General features: G+C 41.9%; 1 protein-coding gene and 1 long non-coding RNA gene across 3 annotated transcripts in view; both read right to left on the bottom strand.

Moving 5' to 3' along the window:
* The window catches only part of gphna (gephyrin a), a 36,719-nt gene extending 26,805 nt beyond the window's left edge, over positions 1 to 9,914 (bottom strand). Inside the window, exons 1-7 of one of the 2 annotated variants that reach the window (XM_075488010.1) lie at positions 9,773 to 9,914; positions 3,314 to 3,392; positions 3,179 to 3,236; positions 1,315 to 1,407; positions 1,033 to 1,127; positions 887 to 953; positions 164 to 460 (exon numbers count right to left, since the gene is read on the bottom strand). In XM_075488010.1, the coding sequence (XP_075344125.1) occupies positions 164 to 460; positions 887 to 953; positions 1,033 to 1,127; positions 1,315 to 1,407; positions 3,179 to 3,236; positions 3,314 to 3,392; positions 9,773 to 9,836 (753 nt within the window). In that variant the 5' untranslated portion in view covers positions 9,837 to 9,914. The remainder of the gene's footprint in view (positions 1 to 163; positions 461 to 886; positions 954 to 1,032; positions 1,128 to 1,314; positions 1,408 to 3,178; positions 3,237 to 3,313; positions 3,393 to 9,772) is intronic. The other variant, XM_075488011.1, reaches the window with a different exon arrangement.
* Positions 9,915 to 12,683: 2,769 nt separating this feature from the next.
* Positions 12,684 to 13,033, bottom strand: LOC142366455 (uncharacterized). Its single transcript, XR_012766822.1, has 2 exons — positions 12,895 to 13,033; positions 12,684 to 12,772 (listed from the first exon to the last, which is right to left on the bottom strand). It is a non-coding gene; the product is annotated as an uncharacterized LOC142366455 (long non-coding RNA).
* Between the last annotated feature and the right edge of the window lie 7,052 nt (positions 13,034 to 20,085).

The following is a 20,085-nucleotide window of genomic DNA, read 5'->3' as shown; positions in this document are numbered from 1 at the left end:
GAGTGAATGAATGAATGAATGAATGAATGAATTTTGTACTGGTTGAATATCTGGACATGAAGACGCTCTTATTTGATGACGCCCTCCCGTTTCCCACGGCCGTAAAGACCCGACCAAAGTTTCACCCGCCGGTCATGCGTGCGTCCCGCCGGCTCGGCGTTACCTTGGCAGCGATGGCGGCCGCGGTGATGTGGGAGGAGCCGTGCTGGTGATTGTGGTGGTTGTGCTCGTGCTGCCCTCTCCTCATGTCGTCGTCCTCCTCGTCCTCCTCTTCCTCGCACTGGGTGCCGCGCTCCATGGTGTGAGTGTTGCTGTGGGCGTTGGCGTGCGTGTTGGCCAGCAGGGAGGAAGGGGAGGTCAGCTGCTCCAGGGCGGCGTGCGTGGATTTCACCCTGACGTTGGCCTCGCGCAGCAGGTCGACGGCGTGAGGCAGAGCGGGCAGAATGAACTGAAAACACTCCTGCGGGACACATCATGGTCCCATTCAGAGAGCAAACGCTGACACGGACGACTTTTTCCAACTGATTTTAACTGTTTTTCAATCATTTAAACACAGTTTTGGATTGAAAATGGAGCTAAAGCCACAAAAACTGAGAAAAGCTTGACTAAATCTGGCTTATGAATTAATTTTGAATCACGAAACTTTCGTTCACGAAAGGAAACCAACAGATTGCATCAAAGCAATGGTTTAATACTGATTTTAGGAGCAGTTTTAAAGCGAAAAAAGAGGACGAAACACTTCAAATGTGTCGTTTGTTGCTGTAAATCTACAGAAAATGAGCCTAAAACCTGAGCAGCAACATATCTTTGAACCCGCGGCCACAGGAATAACCAAAGTTCTGGGACTTTGGCCCCTGCATCAGCAGAGGAAATCAGAGAGTCGTACCTGGGAGCCTTTCTTGCTCCCGGGAAGGTTGATGATCAGAGTTTTTCCACGAATGCCACAAACCGGCCTGAAAACGATGCAGAGGAAAGCAGATTAGAGCGGGAGCGCAACGCCTCACACCTGAATCCGACCTTGACGGTCCTCACCTGGACAGCATTCCAAGAGGCGTAACGTTGAGGGACCCCATCAGCATGGCCAGAGCCATTCCCGGGGCCTCTCGCTCTATCACCTCCCGGGTGGCCTGGAACAGAAGCACAAGGAGCCATTTAAAAGGGACTCAATTCACCCTGAGAACCATAACATCCACCAATATCCATCATCTTCATGCACCTGAAGGACTGACCAGGCTCACGCTAACTGACTCGGTTCACTGAATTTGACCATTTGACTCTCTTGACGTCATGTTTTTTTTGTCTGCGCATGCGTACCTCAGGAGTAACATCTCGGGGTGCGAAGCCGGTTCCTCCAGTGGTGAGAATGAGGTTCAGCTCCTGTTCGTCACACCACTCCAAAAGAGTGTCCTGCACACGAAAACTACGTGAACAGGTGCAGTTCACATCATTTTAACTCCAGTAACACGAAAACTACGTGAACAGGTGCAGTTCACATCATTTTAACTCCAGTAACACGAAAACTACGTGAAAATGTGCAGTTCACATCATTTTAACTCCAGTAACACGAAAACTGCGTGAACAGGTGCAGTTCACATCATTTTAACTCCAGTAACACGAAAACTACGTGAACAGGTGCAGTTCACATCATTTTAACTCCAGTAACACGAAAACTACGTGAACAGGTGCAGTTTACATCATTTTAAGTCCAGTAACATGAAAACTACGTGAACAGGTGCAGTTTACATCATTTTAACTCCAGTAACACAAGACCAGCGAATACAGCTGTAGTTTGCATCATTTTAACTCCCGTAACACGAAAACTACGTGAATAGGCGCAGTTAACATCATTTTAACTCCAGTAACACGAAAACTACGTGAACAGGTGCAGTTTACATCATTTTAAGTCCAGTAACATGAAAACTACGTGAACAGGTGCAGTTTACATCATTTTAACTCCAGTAACACAAGACCAGCGAATACAGCTGTAGTTTGCATCATTTTAACTCCCGTAACACGAAAACTACGTGAACAGGTGCAGTTCACATCATTTTAACTCCAGTAACACGAAAACTACGTGAAAATGTGCAGTTCACATCATTTTAACTCCAATAACACGAAAACTACGTGAATAGGTGCAGTTCACATCATTTTAACTCCAGTAACACGAAAACTACGTGAAAATGTGCAGTTCACATCATTTTAACTCCAGTAACACGAAAACTACGTGAACAGGTGCAGTTTACATCATTTTAAGTCCAGTAACATGAAAACTACATGAACAGGTGCAGTTTACATCATTTTAAGTCCAGTAACATGAAAACTACGTGAACAGGTGCAGTTTACATCATTTTAACTCCAGTAACACAAGACCAGCGAATACAGCTGTAGTTTGCATCATTTTAACTCCCGTAACACGAAAACTACGTGAATAGGTGCAGTTCACATCATTTTAACTCCAGTAACACGAAAACTACGTGAAAATGTGCAGTTCACATCATTTTAACTCCAGTAACACGAAAACTACGTGAACAGGCGCAGTTAACATCATTTTAACTCCAATAACACGAAAACTACATGAACAGGTGCAGTTTACATCATTTTAAGTCCAGTAACATGAAAACTACATGAACAGGTGCAGTTTACATCATTTTAACTCCAGTAACACAAAAACTACGCGAACAGGTGTATATTACATTATTTTAACTCCAATAACACGGGGCCAGAGAACAGCTGGGATGTATATAGACGATCTCGTTTGAACATGTATCCCAGAGGAGGCCCCATCACTGCATTTAGAGATTCAGTGGGATGGTTTTAGGTCCATCTCACCTCACAGAGTTTGAGTTAATGCGACACTATATAGGAAAAAGGGTAACAAGCTGCTATTTTTGATGAACTCAGTCCATTCTACAGTCAAACCTTTCCATAAAACATGCCATTTTTTCCAAAATAAAACCCTTTCTCACACGTTTTCTTATTTTATTAGAAGAAGCTGAAGTTCAACATCAACTAACTGTATTTTGTTATTAAAATTAAAAAAACTTGCATGTTCCAGAACCTTAAAAATCCAAAGTTTTCAGACATAAGACAAAACAGGAAATACTTTAATTTGCGCTGTAGCACGAAGAGTTGGACGTTATCCGAGTTACTTTAGCCTCAGTGCGAGTGATTTTGATACCTTGATTTCGTCGATCTCGTCTGGAACGATCTTATAGGCTGCGATGAGTCCTCCCAGGCTGCAGGGGGAGACAGGGACAGTCAGGGTAATGCGAGCTGTGTGTGCGTCAGCGTTAGTGTTGAAATGAGGACTCACAGCGACGGGTCGTGGACCAGGTCCTTCAGGTTGACTCCACTCCTGTCCTCTGCCAGGTTGTTGTAGCAGCTGTCACTGACTGGAGGAGAGAGGCGTCACATTTACTGAGCAGGAAGCCTCCAACGGGTGACGCTTTTTCCAACATATCCTGCTTTTTCAAATCTAAACTCACAGGTTCACAGGTGTTTTTCACACCGGATGAATCCCATTTCTTTTGTGGGTTGAAAAAACAAAGTTACTGAGAAAAACAAGTAACAAACGATGCAAAGAAACTAGCAGATTAGAGATCAGAGAATCTAAGTTTTTTTAAACATCATTATAAAAATAGACTTTTTTTTTTTAAATCAGTATTGTAAAATACAATTTATAATAATATATCATATCGAAATGTTAGTTGCCATGCTTGTCTTTCTGATTGGCTGCCAGTCAAAACATTGTAAACCTGGCGGTTTGCGCCTGCTCTCAAGCTAGCATGTAGCTAGCTTAGCCAAAATGGACGGGTTTTTGACTTGGAAGAGACCGAAGGAACAGACCTGCTGGGGAGGACATTGCTGCAAAAAAAACCTAAGAAGTGGCCAACTAAAATGAGAAAGTATAAGGCAGCAGACATTAAGTTTGGGTTTACAGCGTCCTCTGTCTGGAGACCCTCTCAAATGAGTGTTTAAAACCTTCTAAACTTCAGCGTCACTTGATACTAAAACATCCGGCAGAGTCCGAAAAAACGGTCGACTTCTTCACACGTAAAGAAGAGCATTTAGTCAGGCAATAAAAGAAAGAAAATACGTTCTAAAAGTTTATGTTTCTTTACATATTTTGTAGCATTGTCTGTGGTTTGCAAAGGGGGCCAGAAGCTAATACTGTTTGGGGGCCTTGGCATGGAAAAGTTTGGGAACCCCTGCTATAAATGAACACTCAATTAATCTAATTTTAACCTAAATTTTGACTTGATTCGATATTCAAAATGCCACCAACACAGATCTGATTATTGATCAAAATATTTATGATTATTATTCGGGCCTTATTTGTGCAGCCTTTGAAGTCCAGACCTCAGCCTGACTGAGATGCTGTGGTGGGACCTTCAGAGAGCTGTGCAGAAACCAGAGCTGCAGACCTCAATGAGCTGAAGCAACGTTGGAAAGAAGAGTGGGCCAAGATTCCTCCACAATCATGTGAGAGACTGATAACGTCCCACAGGAAACCAGCTGCTGGATCAGGGGTTGCGTCTGTCTTTTGTCTCAGTTTTTGTTCAATAAATAAAGACTATGGCTCTGTTCGAAACATACTACATACTTCCATACTGATCGATCAGACAGTATGCAGAGCGTTTACCCACAATGCATTTCGCTCCTGCCCGAGCTGAAATCAGCCGGCCTGAAGCTGATTTCCCTTAAGCTCTAAACTCTGTAAACTTTAGCAACATTTGAAACATTTTCAGGTGAGAAAGTAGTCGTTTAGATCCCCAACGTGTTGAAAACCTGACTAAATACCGGCTATTTACAATTTTGTTCCCACGAATTTGGCGCTACTAAAGCTAGCCGCAGTGAGCAACGCACTTCTGGTTATTTTCACAAAATAAAATACCCGTTGCCTTTTATCATAGGGAAAGCCATTACGATACAATTGGTGCTTTTGTTTTGAAAACAGGAAGTGAACCTACCCTTGTTGTAGCTAGCTTGAAACTGCCGTTTTGACAGGAAATGACGATCGGCGACGTCACGTTACGTTGCATCTTGGGTAGTTTGAGTATGAGTAGTAACCTCATGATGCATACCCAACATTTCAGAGAATCTAGTATGCATCCGGGAACTTCTCGCTTACTCAAACTCGCATACTAACTCAAAAAGTTAGTAGGAGTAGTGGGAGAAGTATGCGGTTTGGAACACAGCCTGTGTGAAATATGTGTTGATCAGAGGTTGGATTAACTGAGTTTTATCACCTGCTGAGGAGCTGATGAGTTTATAATGTCCTGATACATAAAACCTGAGACCTGACAGAGAGTTCAGCTTCTTTCTACCATGACTGTGTGTTTCAGCATTAACTGAGCCTTCACAGATGTGCACGTGATAACATCTGCACTAAAGATGAGGCTGGTTGTTCCACGCGGGTCCATCCTGAATCTATTTTCTGTTATTTACATGGTAGAGTTTAACTTCCTGTGCTGAAGTGTTCCTGAACAACCGTCAGAATTAGTCATCTGCCTTGTATTACGAGCATTTATCTATCAGATTTAATCCTTTTGCCACAAGTAAGCTGAATATCTGTGGATGTGCTCCAAACGAATAAACATAAAGCCATCATAAACACACAGAAACATCTTTAAAACTACTATATGTCCTGCCTCGGTGTTGGTGCTGAGCAGCGTCAGCTCGCAGCATTAATCGGTGTGTTTGAAGCCGTTGGTCAGCTGGTGTTTTCCTGAGGGCTTACATGATGCATCTGTGTGGGATTTTCTGGGTTAGTCCAGGAAAACACGAGAATTTTTTACAAATTTAGATTTTCCAGCATGTTTGTGCCTTCCATCCACAAGTAAACACAGTTTTTTACACAATGCAAATTGATATTTTTCCAAAAAAAAGATATCAAAACACCTGGTTACAGCGTTATCGTGGTCAGGACAACGCCTGCGACGTCAGACTGAGCAACGCCATCTTCTTTGCTAATAATTTAACTGTGCCAACCTTAGCTGGACTTCCACCATCCATCAGACCTGCTGCCACTGATTTTCAGCCCACTTCTTGTGTCCTTTGGCACAGCTCAGCCTTTTCTCCCTGTTTCCCTTCCTTAAGAACGGCTTCCTGACAGCCACCCTTCCATGGAGCCCATTTCTGATGAGGCTTGGGCCAACAGCAGATGGATCAGCTGAAGGTCCAGATGCATCTCTCAGCTCCTGTGTCAGGTCTTTGCTGGATTTTTTCCTCTTTCTTAAGGACATCACTTTCAGATCCTGTTCATCTGCTGGAGATAGTTCTTTAGGCCTGACACTTCTTCTGTCCTCCACTTGTCCAGTTTCCTCAAATGTTTTAAGGACACACTGCACACCATGCTGAGATATGCCAAGTTTTCAGCTAACAGCTCTTTGGGAATCACCTTGTTGCTGCAGAAATCCTGTTTTCTGTCTGTCACACTGTGTTATCTTTGCTGTTTTTCACACATGCAGCTAAAGAAATGGGAACAAATCTTAATTCCAGTCTGAAACCCACAAAGAGCTTCTAGATTATTCATTTCTGGTGGCATAAAGCAGTTTAATCATTTCATTTATATTAATTGTTCCATAATTAGTCATTAGATTATATCTTATATTCCTTTTTTAAGCTTTAAATCGAATCTTATTTACTTTTTCTTGATGTTGAATTACATATAATTCTTATTATTCTCTGTTTCTTTCCTACTTTTAGACGTGATAACGTTCATTATTTTGGGATTAGGATTTTTTTAAACTGAATTTCTTATATTAATTTGACTCTTTTGGTAACTGAAAGCAGTTTTAACGTAAATGTACAAAAAAGTTGAAACTATGAAGCTGTTTTTCACAGATGTAGCTAAAGAAATGGGAACAAATGATGTGTCTCTGTGACAGGCTGCAGGGAACAAAGTGCCTAAAGATCCAGTTTAAAACGGCTTCTTTGCTAAGTTGGACACAACACTGGTTCATCCCTTGAGTTAGGAGCCTTTTTCCTGCCTGAATGGTTCACAGCTCAGAGTTAAGTGGCTTAATGAAGAAAAAACACATTCCTCTGAAGATGCTCAGGTACAAGGACTGGACTGAAGATGAGGGAAGATGCAGAAACAATTTTTTTCCTCGGGTTGTGCTCCTGAGGTCACTGCTACATCAACCAGTCACCAGTATGTTTGGTTTTACTTGAGATCTGATCAGATCTCCAGTTGGTTGAAAAGCTGAAGTAGTTGTTGCAGGGGAAGCAGAATGAAGGCCGTTATTCTGTGTTTTGGTTGTTTTAAAAACTGCGTGGACATGATTTCTTTTTCAGGGGAAAAACTGTTCACATACAGATGTTAACATGGATGGGGCCTTCCTTAAACAGCTGGCTTAAAGGGACAGTTCGCCTCTTCTGACATGAAGCTGTGTAACATCCCATATCAGCAGCATCATTTCTGAACATCTTCTTACCCCCTGCTGCGTCCTGTGAGCAGAGTTCCAGCCTCGTTTTGGTGCTGATGAAGGTAGGCCGGCTAGTTGGCTGGGGTTTAAAAAATAAAGCGTTTTGCTTCTCAAAACAATATGCGTTCAACAGAGTAATACATTTGCATCACAAAATGGTTCTCCAGGAAAAAGTCAGACCTCACAATCGCTTGGCCCTATTTTCTCTCCCTTCATATCAGTGCGTTCAGCCACCTAGCGATAACTGCGCCTGTTACGGTGTTTGCTGCACGGTCTGCACAGCAGGCAGTGATACGAAGGGAAAAATAGGGCCAAGAGATTGTGAGGTCTGACTTTTTGCTGGAGAACCATTTTGTGATGCAAATGTATTATTCTGTTGAACGCATATTGTTTTGAGAAGCAAAACGCTTTATTTTTTAAACCCCAGCCAACTAGCCGGACTACCTTCATCAACACCAAAACGAGGCTGGAACTCTGCTCACAGGACGCAGCAGGGGGTAAGAAGATGTTCAGAAATGATGTTGCTAGTATGGGATGTCATACAGCTTCATGTCAAAAGAGGCGAACTATCCCTTTAAACTCTTTCTTGGTCCTGTGATCAGCACATTATTTCTATCACAACAAGTAAAAGAGACGTTTCTTTCCCAGGTGATTTAAACATCAGCAACGGCCAACATCATTTGGCATCTTCAAACCCTTTTTCTCCAAAAATCCATGTTTAAAGTTGACCTAACTCAACTTTAAACATGTTCCAGAGCAGATCAGCAAACAGCCAACACACACCACACAGATAGTGTGTGATAACACGTGACAACAGACTGCGCTCCTTCCTGGATGGATGGATGGATGGATAGCAGAGTTAGCTGCTGATTCCTCTCATCCTCCTCAGCATTATTCTCACGTCTCTTTCAGCCTTTAGTGTTGGTGGCTGTCACACTGCTGCAAACTGGTCCCAGTCCTCCTCAGCTGAGCTCAGCTGAGCAGCTGAAGTCATTTTGGCTCAGCTGTAAGTCCTGCCCTCTCATTTCAACAAAAGATTCACTATTAATGAATGAACGAACGCAGATTTCTGCATTAAATAAAGAGCATTTGGATCCCAAACGCTGGTAAAAATCTGGAACTGTGACTGAAAGCAGTCTCCGCTGCAGCCAAAACATCGGATCTGCAAAGGGACATGAATAATGCAGCTCATGTAGGCTCGGCAGCGGCAGAAAATACAAGGTTCTCCCCGAGTCAAGCTGGAAACTTTGAGTTCGGCTAAACCGGAAGAGCCGAGGTTCTGCTTTCAAATTAAAAGCCTCTCATTGGAACGTTCCCCGGATCAGATGCAGCCAACAAAATGCCGCTCGCGCTCTATTTTTGTCTGCTGATGGTTTACAAATCCCAGAACGGTTTAGGCCCCAAAATACATCTGTGATATGTTCAGAGAATATAAAGCCAGCAGAGCTCTTAGATCCAAGGACTCAGGTCAGCTGGTCCAGACCAGAGTCCAGACTAAACATGGAGAAGCAGCATTTAGCTGTTATGCTGCCAACAAGTGGAACAAACTGCCAGTGGAGATTAAACTTTCACCAAATGGAGACATTTTTAAATCCAGGTTAAAAACATTTCTGTTCTCATGTGTCTATGCATGAATTCTGCACGATATCTTTGAACTTATCTGGACTGTTGCTTGTTTTTAAATTCATTTAAATTATTTTATTTGTTTCTCTTTATATTCTTTTATGTATTTTATTTCTTTCTCTTTATATTCTTTTAATCATTTTATTTCTTTCTCTTTATATTATTTTAATCAATTAAATGATTTTTTTTGTTTTTTTTATATTTTTGATGTATTTTTAATGCTTCTTCCACTCCCTGCTGCAATGCTTTTATTTTATGTAAAGCACTTTGAACTGTTTGTACATGAAATGTGCTACATAAATAAATTTGATTTGATTTGATTTATTTTGATTTGATTTATTTTGAAAGTCTCCGCCAACGCTTCCTTTTCTCTTCCGTCTGCCTTGACGCTGAGCAAAAAATGCCTCAATATACTGACGTTCAGCCATCAAATACATGCTCAGAGAGCAACAACCAGTCAAGCATGCAAATATAAACATTATTTAAACGTCAAACAACGACTTGACGGTGACAACGGAACAAACCCCACATCTGCCCGACCTGTCAGGGGGAAGGCAGCCTGCACGGAACCGGTTAGCATGGTGGCTAGCTGAGCTAGCTGAGCTAGCTCTGCTAGCTCTGCAACGAAGACAGCTCGGATCGTGACACTGTCGCGGCGCAGATGTGCACCGTTCAGAGGCATTTATCATTTATCATTTATCATCAGACGGTGGCCTTACCCGTCAGAATCCCCACGCGGGTCTGATGGTCGTGGTTGGTGAGCACCATCCCGTCCGCCGCCATGTTTACAGCCCCCCTCTCTGCAGGCTGCTGCTGCTGCACCTCTGGAGGACGACGGTGGCGTGTGCATGCGTGTGGGCGCGCGTGTACTCGTGTCCTTTAGTGTGAACGTCCTCCAGTTAGAACATATCGGTGACCTCTGTGTGCAGAGTGAAGTCGTGGTTATCGCACCCGTGGGGGATGGGGGGTGTTATTCATTTTAAAGCAAACTTTATTGAAAAGTCAGACGTTGCAATTAGTGAAAACACAGAACATTAATATAATATAATACAATGCCAGGGGCCAGGGGCGCCGAAAAGGGGGGTAAAAGGAGAAGGATTCTAGGGGCCCATGATTAAGAGGGGCCCAGAGAAGCCCTAATAAAATTATGATACTGACAAAAAATAATATGACACTAAGTTATAAACTAACTTATAATCACAAATATATTTTACTTACAATTTACTGGTAACAATAACTTTATTTGTTTTGGAAACATTACGTTTATGTTTTGTATTTTTCAGGTAGCCTAATTTAGAGTTTAGAATCAGAGTATCAGTGTTGCAGCAAATAAATGAATGCCATTGGATTCCTGGTGCTCAGTGTTTACCTACCTCAACTGTCATGTTTTTCTTTTTTCACAAATATGGGAACGATAGTCAGAAATATCATTACAATGCATAGTTTTATGTAAAATAGCGTCACAAATTTTCGCCGACCTCCTGTGCCCAGTAAAAATTATTTTCATGGGGCCCAAAATCCCTAGCGGCGCCCCTGCCAGGGGGTCACATTCTACAAAGCAGTGATAAATTAGTTCATAAAAATGTTGTATAAAGTGCACAGCTCTCACGTTTGTTTCTGTTTATCTGGCGGTGTTTTCCTTCCGCTTCAAAGGTCGGACCACCGCCAGTCCAATCAGCGACGATTCATGTCAAATCACACTGTCCCTTTTTTTTAGAAAATTATGTTAGTCTATCTAATCGTATCGAATCGTATCGAATCGTATCGAAACGTATCGAATTGTATCGAAACGTATCGAATCGAATCGAATCGTATCGTACCGAATCGAATCGTATCGAAACGTATCGAAACGCATCAAATCGTATCGAATTGTATCGAAATGCATCGAATCTAATCGTATCAAAATGTATCGAATCGTATCGAATCGTTTCGAATCGTATAGAAATGTTTTGAATCATTTCGAAATGTTTCGAATCGTTTCGAAATGTATCGAATCGTATCGAATCGAATCGTATCGAATCGCATCGAATTGTATCGAAACGTATCGCATTGTATCGAAAAGTCTGCAGCTTTTGGGCTGAACAAATTTAGTCCAATTGAGCAGCAAATGAAGCCACAACCCTGCTAACAGGGACTTTCCATCCATCCAGCGACTCTCACAAATCACACGTAGACTGGATGGTCAAACTCCCATGATCCCTCAGTAACTCTGAGGATAAAGATCTGGTCCAGTACTCCACGACCTGAGAGAAAAGAATCCGTGGTTCGGCTGTTAGCTCGTTTATACCGGCAGACATGGGCGTCGCACATGTGACAATGCGTCCAGCCACCTAGCGATAGCCGCACCTGTTACGGTGTTTACTGCTCGGTCTGCTCTTCGGTCTGCACAGTTTACATTGGACGCATTGATATCAAGGGAGGCAAAAATAGCGCCAAGCGATGTGAGATCTGACTTTTTCCTGGAGAATCATTTTGTGATGGAAATGTATTACTCTTTTGAGCGCATTTTGTTTTGAGAAGCAAAACGCTTTATTTTTTAAACCCCAGCCAACTAGCCGGACTACCTTCATCAACGCCAAAACGAGGCTGGAACTCTGCTCACAGGACGCAGCAGGGGGTAAGAAGATGTTCAGAAATGATGTTGCTGATATGGGATGTTACACAGCTTCATGTCAAAAGAGGCGAACTATCCCTTTAACAACTTGGTCCAGTTCAATGCTGGACTGAAGAAACTGAGCCACAATGTCCAGCTGTTGATGACAGCTAACGTACGTAAACACACCGTAACTCTCCACAGCAGCATGCAGTGTGTCCTCAGCCAACGTACGAACATACAGAAACTAACCCTTCACCAACGTCCTGTCGCAGCCTTGTTGGTTGAACCGCTCTGGGAGCTCCTAAACTCTCCCACAAGATTCAACATTGGGAAGCTTTTAATTTTTGTCTTACATTAAACATCCTGTTATTGTTTTATTCATTTTAATGGTGATGATGTTGTCATTGATACCTTCAATTTGTATGTTTGTGTGTTTGGTGTAAGTTGCTTTTCACATACTTCTTCTCAGTTTTATCTTAGTTTTGGTTAAATAATCACACAGTGGAATAAGTCAGGGGTCATTTTAAGAGCTGGCAAGTACCAGATGTTTTAGTTCTTTATTTAAAATCCTAGAATTGAAATGAAAAACATGTTTGTGTGGTTGTTTTAGTGAACTTTAAGTCATTTAAATGGGCAGGAAGCAAGTAGGTCTTAAAAGCAGTTTCACCAAATGAATTTTTTGTCAGATATGTTTCTTTTAATGAACCTTTCTGTTTGAAACCCTGTTTGTTCCATATAGATCTTTACGCCCCTTTTTATTAGGTCATTCTTATCATACACTTAATATCAGCAACATACAACCAGAACCATCGCTGTTCAGGTCATAATTTCTAATAGACATGACACAAAACATGAAAAACTTATTTTTAAAGATTTTATTTTATATTATTGCATGTATTATTATGTATTATTGATGTAGTATTATTATTATATTGTATGGTCTTCATTTCCTTGCAAGCTGCCTCTTTCCCACTCTCCTTAGGGGAGGTTGGAGAAGAGGTGACTTGTTTCAGCGATACAGTCGATGGTCAAACCTGTCGCAGTGCTGAACTCCTCACGGATAATCTCCACCAACTCCACATCCATCTCTATCCCGGACACACTATGAATTGTACTTTTCTTCCTGAAAAAATTGAATCAAACACGAAACACAGTTAGAAACATTGGTATTGAAAACAGGAATAAGTACAACATATATATTTTGCAAATGTGCACAAATTTAGTTGAGAAAATTAAAATACTTACTCCTCAGTTAAAATTTCAAAGAACTCCTCGATGATGTCTTGGAGACATTTCTTCAATCCGGTAAGACCGGCTGCTGGTACTGATGCTGGATCTGTTTGGTTCAACTCTAAAGCAGCGGGGTCAGAGTCCTGAGTTTGACCCAAGTGAAGGTTGGAGAAGAGGTGACTTGTTTCAGCGATACAGTCGATGGTCAAACCTGTCGCAGTGCTGAACTCCTCACGGATAATCTCCACCAACTCCACATCCATGTCTATCCCGGACACACTATGAATTGTACTTTTCTTCCTGAAAATTGAATCAAACAAGAAATAGGGTTAGAAACATTGGTATTAAAAACAGTAATAACTACAACATATATATTTTGCAAATGTGCACAAATTTAGTTGAGAAAATTAAAATACTTACTCCTCAGTTAAACTTTCAAAGAACTCCTCGATGATGTCTTGGAGACATTTCTTCAATCCGGTAAGACCGGCTGCTGGTACTGATGCTGGATCTGTTTGGTTCAACTCTAAAGCGGCGGGGTCAGAGTCCTGAGTTTGACCCAAGTCTGCAGAACATACAGGGACTGAGTCAGGAGAAGGACATGCAGCGGTCAAATCGACTTCTTCTGACTCAATTTCCATCTGTTGTTCTGTCTCGTCCTCCTTTTTTGTCGATTTAAAATTATTTCTGAATCCTTTCTTGATCTTTGTATATATTGTTGTGACAGCAGGCTTTTCACTGGAAGAAGTATCTTCAGTAAATTCTGCTTCTTCTGGTGTTGAGACATCGTCAGCAGTCTCATTGATTTCTTCTGCAGGTTCTTCAGGTTCCAGATGGGTCTCTGCAGGTCCGTCTTGTTCTGAACTTGATGCTGACTCTGTGTTTTTCTTCTCATCTTCCTCAATGTCACCAAGCCCATCCTCGTGGCATTTCAATGTTTGGGATGAACTCATTGGGGTTAAATCAGAGGGCATTTCCTCGTTCTCTGGTACGACATCATTACCATCCTCTCCTGTTTTTGATTCTAAATCTGCAATGAAGCCTTCTTCTTTGAAAGGACATCTACCTTGGTCATGTTCTTCCAGTTGGGATGACTTGTTGAGGGCCATAGCTGAGTCACAGTCCTGAGTTTGACCCAAGTCTGCAGAACATACAGGGACTGAGTCAGGAGAAGGACATGCAGCGGTCAAATCGACTTCCTCTGACTCAACTTCCATCTGTTGTTCTGTCTGATCCTCCTTTTTTGTCAATTTAAAAATGTTCTTGAATCCTTTCTTGATCTTTGTATATATTGTTGTGACAGCAGGCTTTTCACTGGAAGAAGTATCTTCAGTAAATTCGGCTTCTTCTGGTGTAGAGACATCGTCAGCAGTCTCATTGATTTCTTCTGCAAGTTCTTCAGGTTCCAGATGGGTCTCTGCAGGTCTGTCTTGTTCTGAACTTGATGCTGACTCTGTGTTTTTCTTCCCATCTTCCTCAATGTCACCAAGCCCATCCTCGTGGCGTTTCTCTGGTTGGGATGAACCCATTGGGGTTAAATCAGAGGGCATTTCCTCATTCTCTGGTACCATGTCATTACCATCCTCTCCTGTTTTTGATTCTAAATCTGCGATGATGTCTTCTTCTTTGAAAGAACATCTACCTTGGTCATGTTCTTCCAGTTGGGATGACTTGTTGAGGGCCATAGCTGAGTCACAGTCCTGACCCAAGTCTGCAGAACATACAGGGACTGAGTCAGGAGAAGGACATGAGGCGGTCAAATCGACTTCCTCTGACTCAACTTCCTTCTGTTGTTCTGTCTGATCCTCCTTTTTTGTCAATTTAAAAATGTTTTTGAATCCTTTCTTGATCTTTGTATATATTGTTGTGACAGCAGGCTTTTCACTGGAAGAAGTATCTTCAGTAAATTCTGCTTCTTCTGGTGTTGAGACATCGTCAGCAGTCTCATTGATTTCTTCTTCAGGTTCCAGATGGGTCTCTGCAGGTCCGTCTTGTCCTGAAATTGATGCTGACTCTTTGTTTTTCTTCCCATCTTCCTCAATGTCACCAAGCCCATCCTCGTGGCATTTCAATGTTTGGGATGAACTCATTGGGGTTAAATCAGAGGGCATTTCCTCATCCTCTGGTACCATGTCATTACCATCCTCTCCTGTTTTTGATTCTAAATCTGTGATGAAGTCTTCTTCTTGGAAAGGACATCTACCTTGGTCATGGTCTTCCAGTTGGGATGACTTGTTGAGGGCCATAGCTGAGTCACAGTCCTGAGTTTGACCCAAGTCTGCAGAACATACAGGGACTGAGTCAGGAGAAGGACATGCAGCGGTCAAATCGACTTCTTCTGACTCAATTTCCATCTGTTGTTCTGTCTCGTCCTCCTTTTTTGTCGATTTAAAAACATTTCTGAATCCTTTCTTGATCTTTGTATATATTGTTGTGACAGCAGGCTTTTCACTGATATCTTTGGATGATGTTGGGACATCGTCAGCAGTCTCGTTGATTCCTTCTGCAAGTTCTTCAGGTTCCAGATGGGTCTCTGCAGGTCCGTCTTGTTCTGAACTTGATGCTGACTCTGTGTTTTTCTTCCCATCTTCCTCAATGTCACCAAGCCCATCCTCGTGGCGTTTCTCTGGTTGGGATGAACCCATTGGGGTTAAATCAGAGGGCATTTCCTCATTCTCTGGTACCATGTCATTACCATCCTCTCCTGTTTTTGATTCTAAATCTGCGATGATGTCTTCTTCTTTGAAAGAACATCTACCTTGGTCATGTTCTTCCAGTTGGGATGACTTGTTGAGGGCCATAGCTGAGTCACAGTCCTGAGTTTGACCCAAGTCTGCAGAACATACAGGGACTGAGTCAGGAGAAGGACATGCAGCGGTCAAATCGACTTCCTCTGACTCAATTTCCATCTGTTGTTCTGTCTCGTCCTCCTTTTTTGTCGATTTAAAAACATTTCTGAATCCTTTCTTGATCTTTGTATATATTGTTGTGACAGCAGGCTTTTCACTGATATCTTTGGATGATGTTGGGACATCGTCAGCAGTCTCGTTGATTCCTTCTGCAGGTTCTTCAGGTTCAACATGAGCCATAACTGAGTCAGGAGAAGGACATGAGAAGGTCAAATCGACTTCCTCTGACTCAACTTCCATCTGTTGTTCTGTCTGATCGTCCTTTTTTGCGACTTTAAATACTTTCTTTAATCCTGACGTAAATCTTTTATATGACTTTCCTTTATGTTCCTTTTTTATGTCGTTTTCTTCTGGCATTTCGTCGACTGTGACCTCCTCTTTCACCTCAGCAAAAGCCCTGCGGAGTTTAAAAAATCTTTCCAAATGCCTTTCCACTTTTTGGCTGGCGCAGGACTCCTTTGAGGATCCACTTTCACCGATCGAATTGAGGCGTTCCTCTTTGTAACACCTGTTCACAAACTGCAGGAGCTCATCGATATCTTCAGCAGATCGATGAAGAATACCGGAGACGAGCATCTCTGCAGAGTCAAAGTCCTCTGAAGACACAGAGGGGACGGATGTTTCCTTTTCCTCCTCCAGGAATACGACTCTTGAATTCTTTTGAAAGCAAAGAAAACACATACAGTTGTTAGCAAAAACATGTCAATAACAATATTATTCACAATATTCTTAGTTATTATATCTATACATTTTACATTTCTTTACCAAATAAATCTAACAATAAAACTTGGAGATGTTTTACTATCAGAACACAGCTTCACAGTATGTAACATGAGGGAGATCTAAATGACTGTAAAAGTCCTGATCAGGGTCTCATTTCTTTATATTTAGCTTCTCAGGAGTCCGGCTCTCTTGTGACCGGTTAAAGTTTTCTGTAGCTGTACTCCAGGCTTTCAAAAGATGTTTCAAAATGTACAGACATTGGCTGCTTCAGTCCAGTCCTCGTACCTGAGGAATGTATTTATTCATTTCTAAAGCCACTTAACTCTGACCTGTGAACCATTCAGGCAGGAAAAAGGCTCCTAACTCAAGGGATGAACCTGGGTTGTGTCCACACAGAACAGACAACTGAGCAAAGAAAAAAAGGATCCAGTTTAAAATGGCTTCTTTGCTCAGTTGTCTGTTCTGTGTGGACACAACACTGGTTCATGCCTTGAGTTAGGAGCCTTTTTCCTGCTTCCATGATGCACAGGTCAGAGTTAAGTGGCTTCACAAACAGATAAATACATTCCTCTGAAAATTGAAAGACCTTCGGAAAGCCTGGAGAACTATTGCTCAGGACCACTTTAAAAGATTAGAAGAAAGTGAGGCTGCTTGGAAGCAAAATGTAAAGAAATGAGGGCTGTTTAAACACTTCTGCACAGTTCTGTGGATTTCTCTCACGCTACATAACTACGGAGCTGTGTTCTGACCCAAAAACATCTTTAAGTCTTATTGTTAAACGCATAACATTTGCACAATCAGTTTTGATTTTAGGACATGTGTTTTGTTTACATTTACCTTTTTGAATAGAGGCATCTTGAAATTATCTTCTTTTCCTTCTTTTTCTTGATTTGATCCGACTTTATCCTCTTCCAGCTCAAAGATCTGCAGGGTCTGCGTTCAGAACCTGGTAACATTCCAAGTAGTAGAGAAGCAGTGATGACATCATTGCTCTGATGTCTATGACAGTGTCAATGACATCACAGTCTATGACATCACAGTGCGGTGATGTCATCACTTCATGTGGGTGTGACATATATTTTTTATTTATTTATTTTATGCGTGTGTTTACATGTGTCTGTTTGTGTGTATGTGATGGGGTGGGGCGCGATGGGGGCTGCTTTTAAACAGGTATAGCACTTTGTGCTACATTGTACTGTATGAAAAGTGCTTTATAAATAAAGTTTGATTTGATTTTTACATTACAGTCATTTAAAAATCAAATCAAATCAATCAAACTGTTATTTTATCACAGTGCATCAATACACTGATGTCACACACACACACCCCTCAGGAACTTGTGCAGCTACCTTCCCCCTTCAGACCTTCCATCTAGGGTTGCCAACCGTCCCTTGAAAAACGGAATTATCCCGTATTTAGAAACAACAGCACCCCTCCCGTATTGAGCTGAAAAGGGACGCACTTTGTCCTGTATTATCGTGAGAATAAAACAAAGTCCATAAAATGTCAGTGGAATAAATGAATAACACGGGGCTTTATATGAAAATGTAAGGTAAACTTGCTCCCTGGCCCTCTCCTGCTGTGTGACCAATGAGCTGACAGCGCATTCATAAAGGAGTACGACAATACGGAATCCCGCTCATCAAGTAGCGTTGAGTTAAGCATGCAACATTGCATTGAGTTGAGTTGTGCATTAAGTTCATGAGTTCTATTTTTAAATATGTTTACAAGTCTGTTTGCACTTTTGTTATTGTCTATCTATTGTTTTATATCTATTTATACAGTTTTAAGTTTAAGACAGATTTCTGTTTAAGAAAGATATTGGGCCTCATGCAAGAACATTTTCGTATTTTTATTCTAAATTTCTCTCACTTTTTTCACAAGAAGGTCTGGTACGAACACGCCACGTCAGATTCAACAAGCGCTCTTAACTTCGGGAAAAGTGTGTAAACGACCTGCGTAAATGATGAATCACACTCGTGCGTATCTTAAGTTCACGTGCACGAGGATAGTAGATTTGCATACTCCACGCCCTAAATGATACCATATAAGGCTGTGCTTCCTCTCTCCTGTGCCAGGAAGTGTTGAGTGTTGAGTCATGAGAATGGCATCAAGGCGCAAAAAGAGCAACTTTAGGGGCTCTGAGACTGAAGTTCTGCTTCCAGGGATCCAAAAAGGAAAATCTGTCATTTTAGCAGTGTCAGCAGTGGAATTACGGGACCTGCTAAAGCGAATAAATGGGAAGCAATTACGAGTGCTGTTAATACCATGTCAGCGAAATAAAAAAATAAATGGTTTCATATGAAAATAGCTTAAAAAAAACGTCTCGCCATGGCCAGGCGCTCGATGACTGCAACTAAAGCCGTGCAATCAGTTGTTGCCTCATCATGATGGCACTTTGATAGGGTGGTCCATGAGGGGGGGTCTTCTGGCACCTTCTGGTCTGCCTGGGCTGGTTCAGGTTTTAGGAGACCGTCGTTCATGGCAATATTGCGCCATGAACGAGGTATGGAGACACACCCACCTGGCCTTCAGCTCAGTGCGCTCCACGACAGCAGAGGGGCTTTGATGCGTATATGTGTCTCGTGCTCCAATTATGATTGGCAGTCCAGCCACGGGATGAAAGTCCCTCTTAATTTGTACTTGTTGGACAGCGGTGTATGGGAATCTGATGTACCACGGGTGATAAACTGATGAGAGCTTTGCTGACCAAGGGGAGCGCACGACTCACAGACGACTGGGACACTCCCGCAGTCTCCCTCTGAAAGGTTCCAGTGGCCAACAATCCAAAGATGGTAAGGACCTGGGCGTGTGGTGGAATTGGGTTTGATCGGCGTGTTTCTCTCTGGAGTTGTGGCTCTAGCAAGCTGCATATTTGTAGCAGCACAGTCCTTGGCAATCTCAGCCAAAAATCGCGATCTCAGCCATTCGTCTGTCTCCACACGGTCCAAGAGCCTGACGCGCTCCAAAAGTAGCAAGTCAGCCGCTGGTTACGCTTCCCGTTATATAGGCTACAGATTCAAATTAACCTTCGATTAGTGCATATTTTAAGTCAAACAGAATAATGTCAGCATCATTGTTGGGTATAATGTATATATTTATTTATGTTTTCTTCAAAGTAATTAAATATACAATCCAATAGTCAAGCAAACGTGATTTGAAGCACAGCGGACTATTTTACGAAACTCCTACGACAGGTCTGCAACACTCGTAAATTCTGTTCGTATCTGAAAGAAAACGTAAAATACGAAAAGATTGGTGAATGCGCAAATTCTCTTAAATCACTCGTACGGGCGATTTAAGAACAAATCTGTGCGTACGAACGCTTCTTGCATGAGGCCCATTCATTTTATTCTGTTTATTTTGTTATTTTGTACTAAAGTACATTTCTGGTTAAACATTTGTTTTCCATATGTTTATATCACAAAAAAATATGCATTTAATTCAATTCAGGTTCGAGTCAAATAGTTACAAAATCATTTCACCCTTATTTTTTTTTCAAGGAGCTGGCAACCCTACTTCCATTCATCCTGGACAGCCTGAATCAAAGCTTTAAAGCTAGTGGAGCTAGCTC

This window comes from Odontesthes bonariensis, chromosome 17, assembly GCF_027942865.1.
Source record: "Odontesthes bonariensis isolate fOdoBon6 chromosome 17, fOdoBon6.hap1, whole genome shotgun sequence".
NCBI lineage: Eukaryota > Metazoa > Chordata > Actinopteri > Atheriniformes > Atherinopsidae > Odontesthes > Odontesthes bonariensis.
This window is presented reverse-complemented; position numbering and strand designations above follow the sequence as displayed.